The 14,343-nt window shown below is 37.6% G+C and overlaps 1 protein-coding gene across 1 annotated transcript; it reads left to right on the top strand.

Moving 5' to 3' along the window:
• The first annotated feature begins 12,598 nt into the window (after positions 1-12,598).
• On the top strand, positions 12,599-13,075 carry LOC110893231. Its single transcript, XM_022140347.1, has one exon. The coding sequence runs from the start codon at positions 12,599-12,601 to the stop codon at positions 13,073-13,075; it is 477 nt and encodes a 158-aa protein (XP_021996039.1).
• Positions 13,076-14,343: the final 1,268 nt, after the last annotated feature.

Here is a 14,343-nt window from a genome sequence, read left to right as displayed (position 1 = left end):
AATGTGGTAGGCCCCTCTTTGAAGGTGACGTTACCCTCGGCTAAGTAGTTTGAGTCAGCAGGGATACAATCCTAAGTAGCCGGGTTAATGTTTTAATAGTAGTTTACATATGAGGGGATCAAGAAATTCGGACCCCCGCCATCCATTACCAGTGGGTATTGAAGGAGGTCCTACTAAGCTTGACCCAGGTCCTTGCAGTATCTATACACTGAACAAGGCAAGACTCTTACCAAACCAGTCCCTTAACCCCCGACCAGGTAACCAACATATCTCCATATAGACTGTGGAGATATGAATGGTGTAAATCTTTTATTTTATACAGACAATAAAATAACGCCAAGACACCACGGACAAATGATAAGGAAGATTCACCTTCAACATAAGGAACTAGTTATCAAAGTCATTAATACATAACCAAATAAAAAGTGCGAAAAGATTAAAAATAAAAAGTATTACACTATATGTTTGTCTTCACCAAGTGATGTAAGAGACTTAGGCAAACATGGCCTTTGATTGTCAAGAACTCTTACTATCAATCTTGGATCCCGAGACTACTACACACACTCTATGATGGATGATGGTGGTGGATGTGGGTTGTGATGGTGGTGGTGGGTGGGTGAAGTGTGAGAGAGGTGGTTTGCCAAGGGATGAGTTGCAAGTGAGCCAAGCACCCCTATTTATAGCCTGCACAGAAGCCCGGACATGGCCCCATGTCTAGCCATATTCTCTTTCTTCATTAAATGCAGTTTATCTGCATTAGTTGACCATGCCCCCGTGTCCGCTGGGAACGACCCCGTGTGCAGAAGCGTATCTGTACTATCAAGATTTGCTTGGATTCTGCGAATCTTTGATTTGACCACGGCCCCGTGTCCGCTGGACACGCCCCCGTGTTGGGTGATAGAAGCTTCTACAACTTTGTCTTTTCTGCAGACACTTAGGCACGCCCCCGTGCTCAATGAGCACGGGGCGTGTTCAGCCTCCTGTTCTCTTGTTTTTGCTTGGGGAGATGCTGTCGAGGGGTCGGGCATGCCACGTTTATTCCTATTCTTTTATTGTTGTTAGATTTGGCTAAATTTTTGCTTCTTTTGTTCATTTAAGCTCTTTTATCCCTGAAAATACAAAAGAAAGACAAAAGCACACTTTTTCCAACATTAGTGCTAAAAAAGGGTTAGTTTTATGCCTCATTTGATGTAATTTATATGTTGCATTTTACACACATCAGATACATAGGTTCTATTAAAATAGGATTCATGACTTGTAAGTTTAATGAAAATGTTTAACAAAAGTTAGTCATGAACCTTGTAAAATGTTTTCTTTTATAAATCATACAAAAAGTTATAAGAAATCAGATGATATAAAAGAAAGATGCATAGATAAATAAATAACCAAGTAAAATGAGTTTGTATAAAATATGTTGTTTGAAAAACAATGTTTCATGAAGATATGAAATATGTGTAAAATGTAATATGTAATGTGTCTAACTTGAAATGATTTAAATAACGCTACGATATGAAATATCATAAAAGCACTTATATATAGGAAGTACCAGCGTATCCACCATGCTTTTCTCATATTACACACGCCTCGTTACTTAAATCACTTACCCAAACAAACCACCAACAATGTCTTGTTTAAACCAATTGTCAAATGTTTATGTGTAAACCATGTCTATTGTCAAATGTAAATCATGTAATGTGTAAACAAATGTCATGTATGGCAAGTAAAAAGTGACTACTTAAACCATATGTAAAAATGCACAAAACAAAGTATTTGAATAAATCAAAAGTTATGTTTTGTAAAATCCATGCTTTATTGATACAAACATCTATGCGGTAATGTTAAACGCCTACATTCAAGCCTTGCGACTGTGGCGACAAACCCTTAAATGAAATTAAAGGTTTATCTGAATTATGTATATTGGATTCAGTCATTCCTTCTACCCAAACAAACCTAGGATTTCAGGAACGGGAGTTGTCAATTCCTATGGTACCATTACTTACTACCAAACGGCATGGCCAATGTTAATGAACGTATTTTTGTCCCATTTAAACAAACCAAATGTCATACCAAATGTAAGCATGTTATGTGAAAACAATGTACTAAGTATGCAATAAATGAACATACATAGCATGAATATGATGTAAAACAATGTGTACATATGCTGAAATGAACATATGAAACAAGTGTGTTTATAAAATCAATGTACTAGCATGTTAATAAAACATACATAGCAAAAACACGGATGAAATCATGTACTATACGTGTACTAATGAACATAGCAAGTATATGTTATGAAAGCATGAAAAGCACGAAAGTAACAAGTAGGCACATGTGTTTCACCCCAAAATGTTTGAAAAACAGTAAAAGAGGGGATTATGTACTCAACTGAGAATGCTTAGAAGTCTTGAATAACAACCAAGCAAAGCTAGAGGGATCACGGAATCAAAACGGCATCTAATATAAGTAACTATGTTAATAAACTGGACCTAAATCGGAAGATCTGATAGAATGAGGTTTCGAAAACCAAATGAGTATAGGAACTCATGTAATATGGTTTAACAAAGCCTATATTCTAAATCGAAACCTATCCTAAGTGCTTACGACCCGTTTAGTTAGCTTACACTACTTTAACGTGTCGTTCACGTAAAACGCGTTCGGACCGCCTAACTAGTCCTATGACAAGTATAATATGCCTTAACATGTCTAATAATGTTACCTAATCAATTTAGATGTAAAAATTTAGGTTACATATGCTTAAAATGAATTTATGCATAAAAAGGGCATTTTGGTCATTTTCCTAAGGCATATAAATTACCTATCATACAACTAACTAAACGAAGTGACCATAAGGTATAACCTCGGAAGGTTATTCCCTATACAACTATGGTCACAAAACATGTTTGGTCGGATCCTAATGATCGACCAAACGGATCGGATTCGAAAGTCTAAGCGGTTGTTTAGACCGCTTATCTTTACGACCTTATATAAGCACTAAACTAAAAGTGACGAGTTAAACATGTTAAAACATGTTTAACGAAGTTAGAAAACAGGTTTGATATCAAAACAAAGGGTTTTGATACCCAAGAATAGTTTGGTTGCAAAATACGCATGAATACGCATTTTGACCGAAACTATGACTCGTCACTACACCTAATCAACGTGGTAATCAGTAGGTATAGCCACAAGGGACTATGACCATCGTGATTACGCTCACGTTGCAAAGGTCAAACGAACTTCGTGTTGACCATTGACCGGTCAAAGCAGAAAGTCAAACACTGTTTGACTTTCACGCTTAAAAATGCATAAAAGAACCAAAGTAACTTACAAGAGGTCCAAGCGAAGGAGATTTAATCTAAAAATTCTCAGGTATGAAGTGTAGGAACTCCAACTTAGAGAAATAATCAGATCAAGTATGAGGATTTTTATAGATTTCGGGCCACCGTTAAGATCATTCCTCGATAAACGAAATTTAATCATGGCCCTACAAGTAATACCCACTGTTTTGGTAATCTATGGGTGCTCAAAACCAGCTCCATGTTTTTTTTGGGTAAAGGGTTACCCCGGTGATTTTATATATCCACAAATAAAAACAAGTAGTGAAGAAAAGCCTTCACTAGTTCAAACATGAGACATGCCCCATGAAAGTACACCAAGAAACCAAGCAAACAAAACACCACTAGACTAACACCAAGAAACCAGCTCCATGTTTGCTAAAACCATGAAGAAAACCCAGAAACCAGCAGCTGAATTGAGAAAACTGATTTTCTGCAGATCTAGGATGTCGGTTCATTTGGCCGCACGATTGCGTTGTTCGGTTAATTACGACGAAACACGAACGAACGCGAAAAACGATCCAAAAGACGAATGGAATTTATCATGCCAATCACTAAAATAAAATATTTTAATGATCACATAAATTTTTGGATTTCCGGATATATTCAGAACGTAAGATATGCGCGAAAATGCAAACTTTTGCACTTTTTGACGCTTTTAGTCCCTGTTGATCAAATAAGTTTATTTTTGCGCACCAAACACCTCTAAGCCTATTTTTAAGCTATGTAAAGGATATTTAGGGCATGTTTAACTTATGATCATATTCCAGAATGTACGTTACAGTACGAATCAGCATACTTTCGCAGTTTGTCGAAATTTGTCCCTGTAAGCGAATAAACTTGATTTCGACACACCAAACCCTCCAAAAGTTATTTCTAAGTTACGTAAATATTATTTAAGGTATGTTAAGCCCATGTCACTGTTCCAGAGTGTTTGTCGCGTTAAACTGATTAAGTTTACGCATCAGTTCGCGTATAACTTTCCAGAAAGCGATTTAGAGCTCGAAATCCAACGAGAATTGATATGTGCAAATGATACACATATTTGTACAAATACCAAGTAAGAAACACAATATTTCATTGATTTGGTATTTTTATGATGGCCGTGGAGGCACAGATGTCACATGTATGTGAGTACATCATCATATAGTTGAGCCTTTTATTTGTATATGTAAACCGTATTTATACATGTGGTATACAATATTTATACGTGTGGTATACCGTATTTATACGTGTAGGTATACTGTATTATATGTGTAGGTACACCGTATTTATACGCGTGGTATACCGTATTTATAATGTATTCTTTTACAATACATATTTATATATGTATTTTTCCCATTTGGGCCTAGCCCACACTTTAGTGTCATTGGGCTTAATCCAAGTATTTTGTCATTGGGCCTAGCCCATACTATTGTTGTATTTGGGCCTAGCCCATGTTATATGTTTTAATTGGGCTTTTGTATTTGTATATTGAAATGGGCCTTTGCCCATGTATTTAGGATGTTGGGCCTAGCCCAATATTTCATGTTTTAGCCCAATATTTATAAGTTGGTCCAATTTTTAATGTTCTTGAATTTTGCAATATTTCACTAAGCATTAAGTAACATACTAGTAAAATTTTTATAATCACACTTAGTGTTATTTTTGTTATTGCACTTTCCGGTCTTTCATTGTCGTTGATATATATGAAGTGTCTAAATTATTTTATTTTTAGACTGGTCGTAATGACCGGTTAATACATATAGTTTTTGTGTGTCGAAGTTGTCGAGCGTCGTAGTAACCTTTCGAGGTGTCGACACGTCCGTTTCGTCGATAATGCATAAGGTGTCGTCCGATGTCCGTCATTCGTCGTCCGACGTTAGCGCCTTGAGTTATAGTATTACACAAGTGTGTTTCGAGTGCTCACGAAGGTTGGCGACTATCGTCATGCTTGCGGATGTTTGTGAGGTTTTGCTTATTTGTAAGTGTATATTGTTCACGTGTATTATATTTAACATTTTTGTATGTATTCCTAAAGCTAATACATACACATAATATACACACTTAATACATCAAATAAGGTATTTGAAGTATATACACATAATTTTCTCCAAAAATTATATTGATTGTTATTCTTATAAATTTTACCCCTTTTATTATAAAAATAACTTGTAGTGTTCTAAATAAATTCTTGGATGGTTAAGACTTAACCATTGTCATTAGGGTTTGTCTAATCATGATTAGGGTTGCTAATCACAATTAAGATCACTAATCGCGGTTAACCATGCTAATCACCCCGTTAATCTCTTTTTAATTGCGATTAGATTTTTAGAAAATTTCGCCATAGTTTCCCCTAAACTATGGTGTTTTCCCACGTTTCAAAACGCCTTTAAAACCATTTTCAATTTACCAACATCATCAACTTATTAATCTCATCAAAATACACTTTTCAAGTAACAAATACTATAATTTATTTCCATACTTCATGAGCTTTTATACATTAAATTTTCTAAAAGTTTCAAGGCTTTTATGTCTTAAAAAGTTATGGGTTTTTAAGTGTAATTTTTATAACCATTTATTAAATCACTTGTTTTATTTAAAAACCAAGCTTATTAGTTCTTAAACACCAAGTTTAGTCCATTAAAGTGTGACAACCGACAAAAATATGGCAATTCCGTATAGCTTAAACACTTAATTTCACTTGTTACGATTTAATTATTGCATGATTAGGTCGTACAGAGTATAGCAATCATAGGACATGGTTATATATGTCAAAAAATAATGATACAATCTCCATGTCGCGAGAAAACTACAAACTATGTCCTAATATGTTGGCAAAATGCTGAAAACACTATTCACCTGAACACACTATTCATGCGAGCTGGTTCAGAAAACTGTCGGAACGGGCAACGAAGGGCACGAACGCATTCTATAGATGAAATACAAATAAAAATCCCTAATTAGGGACACTAAACACAAATACACATTAACTTTCCGGTAAATGCACATAATTACACTTTGTCCGTTCCGCGCCAAGTTATAACGGAAATAAAATGTCCATGACAGTAGAATCTAGCATTTTAGTGTCCGTAGGACTTGAAACTAACAAAATACACCCTAAATAGGCTTGTGGACGCCAATGGAAATCCGAAAAACAAGTTTCCGGTACTACGTCGAAACGATCACAACTTCCTCGTTTTTACACCGACGAACTAGTTAGCGATATTTTCGCCACCCAAACAACTAAACGAACATCCTAGTGAACTAGCTAAGCACATTTTAGTGTCAAAAATATTGCCGAAACGTTTACGGTGCAAGAACCCATCAAATCCCCTAAACCCCTAAACCTTTATATAAATTACAACTACATTATGCTAACTTTTATAAAAAAAATTATATAACCTAATACCCCCCCCCCCCCAATTTCGGCCAAAGTGGGCCCTACAAGGCCATACTACAAGTTGAAAAATGAGATGAATGGGCATGGCCTTTGAAGATTTTGTTGAGACTTTGAAAGATATTAACCTTGCAACACCATACATATTATCATCACTTTATTCCAATCATTTATCACTCTAAAAAAATTTCACAAACCTCCTTCTTCACTCCCTTCATTCACGACAGCGTTATACCCCCCCTAACATCACCATTTTCATTTCAAAAACAACACATTTTTACCTTAATCTAACCCTTTCAAGACCATCTAAGCAAGGTTAAGGCATGGGGCTACATTAGGGACTTGGTTGGAGCTTAATCTTCTTCTAAATCATCTTATAAGCTTGTGCAAAGTTGTAAGCCCATCACTTACCATTTTTAAGCTTGTTATATGTCTAGATTATAAAAGTACTTGTTGATCATCTTGAAGATTAAGGAAAATCTAACTTAGAAACCCTAAACTAAAACTTAACAACTTACTAAATGTGAAGTATTATGTGATTATTATGTGTATTAGTGTTGAATGAGTTGTATGAGCATGTTGATTCTTGTTAAAGTAGGTTGATTAGTCATGAGATTTATGATGATCATGTTGTATGATTAGTGTAGTAAACTAGATTAGTGATGATCTTGTGACATTAGTCTTAAAAATGTGATTTAAATAAACCCTTAAAGGTTTAAATCAAGAAAGATCATCACTCTTAAATTCATGAGCTTCATATATATAAGTTTTTAAACTTAAAAGATTAAGGGTGAATGGACTAAACATGGTGATTAAGAACTAATAAATGTACTTTTTTTTTTTAAATAAAACAAGTGATTTAATAAATGGTTATGAAAACCCCACTTAAAAATTCTTGGATTTCAAGACATAAAAGTCTTGGATTTTTTTCTAAGAAAATTTATATATATAAGTGCTCATGATTTAAGGATATAAGTGGTAGAATTTGTTTACTTAATGTTGTAAATTGTGAGATTAGTAAATTGATGTTGTTGGAAAATTGAAAATGATTTTTAAACGCGTTTTAAAACGTGGGAAAACGCCATAGTTTAGGGGAAACTATGGCGATTTTTTTCTAAAATACTAATCACCATTAAAAAGAGATTAACGGGGTGATTAGAATGGTTAATCGTGATTAGACGAACCCTAATGACAAGGGTTAAGTATTAACTATCCAAGAGTTTATTTTTATTAAATGAACATGGGGAAAATTATAAGCATACCAATAAATATAATGTTTGGAGAAAATTATATATACGATTTAAATACCTTAGTTGGTGTATAATACGTGTGTATTATGTGTATGTACTAGTGATAGGAAATACAAACCAAGCGCATAAATACCTTTCACAAAAGCAATATACGAATACTTGAAAATACACCAAATCCATATACATGAACCACACAAATATCACAACCACGAACGAACAACCGGACAAAGAATAAGCGGGCGAACGGACATTGGACGACTTAACTTATAACCATATGTACTAACATGACAATATATATACACATATTCGGACCGACACAAAATATATAATAAATGTTCTATCAAATGAAGCGCGTCGTCATCGGCAACGATCACCCTAGTGTCTCGACACGGAGCGTGCACACACCACGGACGACATTTTATCACTTCCAACACGAAAACACAACATATTTTAGACGCTTGAAATATATGTTAACGAAAACGAAAGATCGGAAAGTTGGACTAAACTATATAACTTTGGGCCTTTAAAATTGATTTTGGGGTTAGAATAACATAAATGTTGGGCTAAGCCCAATACCATAAATACATGAGCAAAGGCCCATTTCCTAAAATACTTATAAAAGCCCACTTGCAATAACTTATAGAGCTAGGGCTAGGCCCAAATGTCATAAGACATGGTTTAAGCCCAAACCACTAAATTGTGGGCTAAGCCCAAAGTAAAATACATGTACATTTTTATAAATATATATTGTGCAAGTACATTATAATACGGTATACCTACACATATAAACACGGTATACCTCCGTGCATAAATACGGTATACAAACACGTATAAAGCACAAAAATACAAGTATACATACGGTATATGTATATGTATAAAGGACTCTAGTACATGATGATATACTCACATACACTTGTTGAAGTGTACTCTCTCACTAATGTCGTACACATACGACAACGTATTTCGACGTTAAAAATAAAAAGTTTCAACACTTTGATCAAGTAAAGATATACACTTATATTTGTGTAACAAATATAAAGTCTTGAATCAAAATATACCAGAAACCAATGCCAACATATTATTACATTACACAAGTGTTCCAAAATGAAATGAAAATAATAAACGTTCAAGATAAACAACGAGTACAAGGTCTAGGAAGGACCGATGTGTCTAATGAGTTAGAACCCTTGTAGGTTGACTCGCGTTTATGGAACACGTTGATTGAATATCTCTCTCTCAGGAACGCAAAGCAGTGAGTTCATGTCCCCCTTTTCTCTTAACTGTATTCGGATTTATAACTCTCGGGGGTGAAATACATGTTACAAATGTTTCAAGTGGTATGATTTGGTTATGAAATGAGCTATTAGATCATGTGAGCATAGACTGAAACTGAAATGCCATTAACTCTTATAAGAATCATGGACAAAGGTTAGATATAACGGGTACGGCTGAGCCCCACTTACGGCCCTTATGTGACCACTTAGAGTGCTTTTGTGTCCCAGTCGAGGTGATTCGGCAACGGTCAAGGTGATTTGACACAGTCAAGGGGATTTGACACAGTCAAGGTGATTTGACACAGTCGATGGGATTCGACACAGCCGATGGGATTCGACACAGTCGAGGGGATTCGACACTAATAATAGTCTACTCGGGTTGAGTACTCCCTATGTCTTCGCATACATTAATGTCCTTGCAAAACATTAATTGATCTGTTCATAGACGCTTTACATACCTGTTTTCAAAGGAATCTCTCAAATGTTTACAAGTTTATTGGAACTCATACAAAACGCATGAACTCGCTCAACTTTTGTTGATCTTTTCAAAATTACATGTATTTCAAGAAACAAGATGGATCTTGGGCGCGGGTGTTGTTTTCAAGATGTAAATTTCAAGTTTAGATGTCATCCACTTTTGTTGGTTTGTAACTTAACCGGAGGTCATGTTGATTGAAACGTAAATGACTTGTGTTTGTAATGTTTTAAACTTTTGAATGGATGAACATCATTTTAACCATATAGTTGTTTGTTATAATCGAATGCAATGAAAATTGATCAAGTCACACGCACACGCTTCCGCAAAAGTCAGGGTGTGACCGGTTGGTATTAGAGCTTCGATTGTAGTGAACTAGGATTCCTTCTCGAGTCTAGTCTACAATCACTAGGATTCTCTCACGTAAACATTTTTACAACAAACAAAAAGTGTTTCATTGCATTTACGAAAGCACCAAGATCCATGAATCAAACATTTTCAAAGGAAAGACAAAAGCAAGGACATTAGTAGGGAGGAGAATACCCCAACTACAGTGCCACGTGAGGTATAGTCTACGTGAGATAGACTTACCAAAGACGAAACAAGACCCGAAACAACAAACGAGAGTTATATGTGATATGTTGCATTTATTTGCTTGTATATACTAAGTAACATTATTATTCATTGATATCTATGCATATACGTGTACGGAATATTTATTAATGGGAACGAGATCCCTTCGACTTCGAATCCTATTATTATTCTTGACTAGCACAATGAGACTATCGACCTCGCGTTTATTGCAGAGCTTATGGCTGAAGTAGTTACCAAACGAGACCCTGAGCTTGATTCCATAGAAGATGGTTGTTCTTCCCTCTCGAATGCGAAGTGCCTGACTACGGCAGTGACGACGAGGCGGAGGAGGTAACCTTGGACAACAACCTTATCAGTGAGATGAGGTCCCTATGGCTTTTACGAAACATAATTGACGACACTCTTGTCCAGACAAGGAAGATGAGGTACTCATCTTGAAGGTGCCCCTCCAACTACTATTGTTAAGAACTCTCTTTATTCCTACTTCGTCTAAGCATTGTGCCATTTCGCGTGTAACGACAACGGACATTGGCGCGCGGACCAGTATAAAGGTCCTTTCCATGTTGAAGGTACGAAGACAGTAGTGTCCCTTCTCTGACTGATCGGCTGCTTTGAATGAGAGAAAAAAATTAGGGTGACCATGCAAGACAATTTATTATTACGGGGGCCCACGTAATAACAACTTGTAGTGCATGGAAATCCTGGTTGGCTCTGCGGGTCAAGCAAATGATCACTATCTATTTGAAATTCCTAAGTTGTTCCAAATCTCCATCTAGTAGAACACTAACCGAAATAGTTACTATAACACTCTATAAAGTAGGAAGTCTGTCTTTGCCTACTTCATGCCTAACACTCCTACCCGTAATACGAGTCGTTTGGGACCCGGTATCTAAGTAGGTGAAACTGGCTAACACTCAGAAAAGATTCTCCTCATCCTTTACCTCACATGCACCCTATCACCCACTACCTATATCGCCACCACCAACACCCCTACCAGTAACTCTACACTCTCTATCCCGTAGCACCCCATCGTTTGAGTAGTGCATTCGCGCCTTGTAAAACCGCTCTAAGGTTGCTATAAGGCACAATTCGGTTCCGAGGAAGAAGTCACGTACCCTCATGACCTTATCTCTGCATTTACACTATCACCCCTATACGTGGTAGTAATACACAAACCCCCCACCTTTTGGGAAGTATGCCCATTTTGTAAAAACTAAAGACCTAAGAGGACGAATGTAGAAGGAAAATAACTACTACTTTCGTATATTGGAACTTCTATGACCGATGTGATGTAACCTCGAGTCCATTTTGTTTTTCATCTGTTAAAAACAATGTATCAAGCTGTCGAACATATATGGAAGCTAGGTGGTTGTTTTCTTATTTATACCTTTTGATTATATATGCAGGTGATGTTAGGTGATTACATGTTTGCTTGAGGTGATGATTGTCTATATACATATATACCCCATAGACAATTATTTGGTGAATGTTGTCTAACCTACCCGAAACTTCTTGCTAAAAGAAAATGCCACCCAGACGTGACAGAGACACTAACACGTTACCAAGGACAGAAGCCGAGCTTCAGGAACGCATATCACAGGCAATTGCACAACACGAGGCCAACCGCTCAGAACGCAGCGGTGGCACTTCCAGAAATAACCCTCCAACTGGTAATGTTAAATCACCTAAGACACATTACAAATCTTTTGGATATTTCCAATTGTGCTCTGCCAATGCTCGCTCGTGGATTGCGTTACATGTGTTACAGGCTGTACTTATAAGCAATTTCTGGATTGCAAACCCCTAAACTTTGATGGCACGGGAGGTGCCGTCGCTTTTGTTGCTAGGTTGAAAAGACTGATTCTGTGCTAAGAATAAGCAAATGTGCACCTGAACAGAGAGTCACTTATATTTCTGGGTTGTTTTTGGATGGTGCACTCTCCTGGTGGAACCTCCAAGTTCAAACTCTTGGCGAAACTGCTGCATATGAGCTCAGTTGGGATGAGCTTAAGGAATTAATGCGCAAGAAATACTGTTCAAGAGCTAAAATCCAGAAACTGGAAACTGAGTTCTGGAATCTGAAGATGGATGGACCAAAGGTTGCCGAGTATATTCAGCATTTTCATAATTTATCAAGGGTCATTCCTTATCTTGTCGAGCCGGAATTCAAGAAAATCGAAAGGTTTATTTGGGGACTTGCGCCTCAAATACTGAGCATGGTTACTGCCTCAAAGCCTCTAACCATCGCAGAGGCTATCGATTAGAGCGTTACACTTACTGAAGAAGCTCTTCGCATGGGAAAGTTTTCGAAATCTGAGACAAACAAGAAAGAGACTCACGTGGAGTCTTCGGGCGATAACAAAAGATTGTTTTCAAATCTGAAGAAAGGCACTCAAGTAATTCATGACCACTCAAATGCAAACAAAAGAAGGGAAGCAAACCCGCCGCGTGGCATGAAAGCTTATGGAGCCACTAATAAGGCCAGTGGAAAGGTTTATCTGCGGACTAAGCCGAGATGTGACGAATGCAAGTTTCACCATGAAGGTCGATGCCTGATACCTAAGTGTGACAGATGTGGAAAAGAGGGACACAGCAGAGATGCCTGTTGGGCAAGATACCCCAACCGAGGAGGAACCGATAGCTACAACCAAGGCGGAAACAACAATTGTAGAGTTCCAGGTTGCTTCAATTGTGGTGACGTGGGGCACTTTAGAAAAGATTGCCCCAAGAAGAACCAAGCGAGGAAGAGACTTCACGATCAGAGCTTGTGAAGCACGCCAGGATCCCAATGTGGTTACGGGTACGTTCCCTATTAACCAACACTCTACATCCATTCTGTTTAATAGAATTTAAGAGTACACTTGGCCTAGTTTCAAGTAAGCTAGACGTCCCGTATTCTATAGAATTGGCAAATGGAAAGTTAGTTAAAGCAAATGAGGTGATTAAGGGTCGTACTTTGGAACTTAGAGAGCGGGAATTTTCTATTACCTGTTGACTTGGGAAGTCATGATGTTGTAGTCAGCATGGGTTGGCTACCCAAGAATATAGCCGAAGTTGCTTGTCATGAGAAAATCATTCGCATCCCTCTTGCAAATGATGAAACACTATGGTACGCGACCTTCATGCAGTTGATGCAAGGACGCTGGGCCCCAGAAGGCAGTGGATTGCGACATCCCACATTGGTCATAAAGGCGCAGAAGTGCCTCCCAAACGGGTGCATAGCCATCCTTGCTCATATTGTCGATAAGGAGACCCAGGAGCCGAAGCCAGAAGACATCCCCGATGTGAAGGAATTTCCAGAAGTCTTTCCCGAAGACTTGCTTGGGTTACCTCCACAGCAACGAATGGAGTTTCGGACAGACCTAGTTCCAGGAGTGGCACCAGTGGTGAAGGCACCTTATCGATTAGCTCCGTCCGAGATGCAAGAACTATCGAATCAACTGAAAGAGTTGCTAGAGAAGAGAATTTATCGAGCCGAGCTTCTCACCCTAGAGAGCTCCAATGTTGTTTGTCGAGAAGAAGGATAGCAGTTTTCGTATGTGCTTAGACTACAGGGAGTTAAACAAGCTAACCAATCAAGAATCGGTACCCCTTACCGAGAATTGATGACTTGTTCGACCAATTTCAAAGTTCTAGCTACTACTCCAAGATCGACTTGAGGTCGGGATATCATCAACTGCGAATACAAGAAGAAAGTATCCCTATAACGTCCTTTAGGATTTATTATGGACATTACGAGTTCCTTGTTATGCCGTTTGGCTTAACAAACGCATCGGCCGTATTCATGGACCTCATGAATCGGGTGTGCAAGCCATACCTGGATGAGTTCATGATTGTGTTCATTGATGACATTCTTATTTACTCGAAGACCAAGGAAGAACATGAGCTACATCTGCGAGCTATCCTGGAGTTTTTGAAGAACAAACAGTTGTATGCTAAGCTATCAAAGTGCGAATTCTGGATTCGCGATGTGCAATTCTTGGGTCATATGGTGAACGAGAATGGAATTCTTGTCGACCCTGCCAAGATCGAGGTAACC

The sequence above is a fragment of the Helianthus annuus genome, chromosome 6, assembly GCF_002127325.2.
Source record: "Helianthus annuus cultivar XRQ/B chromosome 6, HanXRQr2.0-SUNRISE, whole genome shotgun sequence".
NCBI classification, from domain to species: Eukaryota; Viridiplantae; Streptophyta; class Magnoliopsida; order Asterales; family Asteraceae; genus Helianthus; species Helianthus annuus.
Note: the sequence above shows the minus strand (reverse complement) of the source record. Positions and strands in the feature narration are given on the sequence as shown.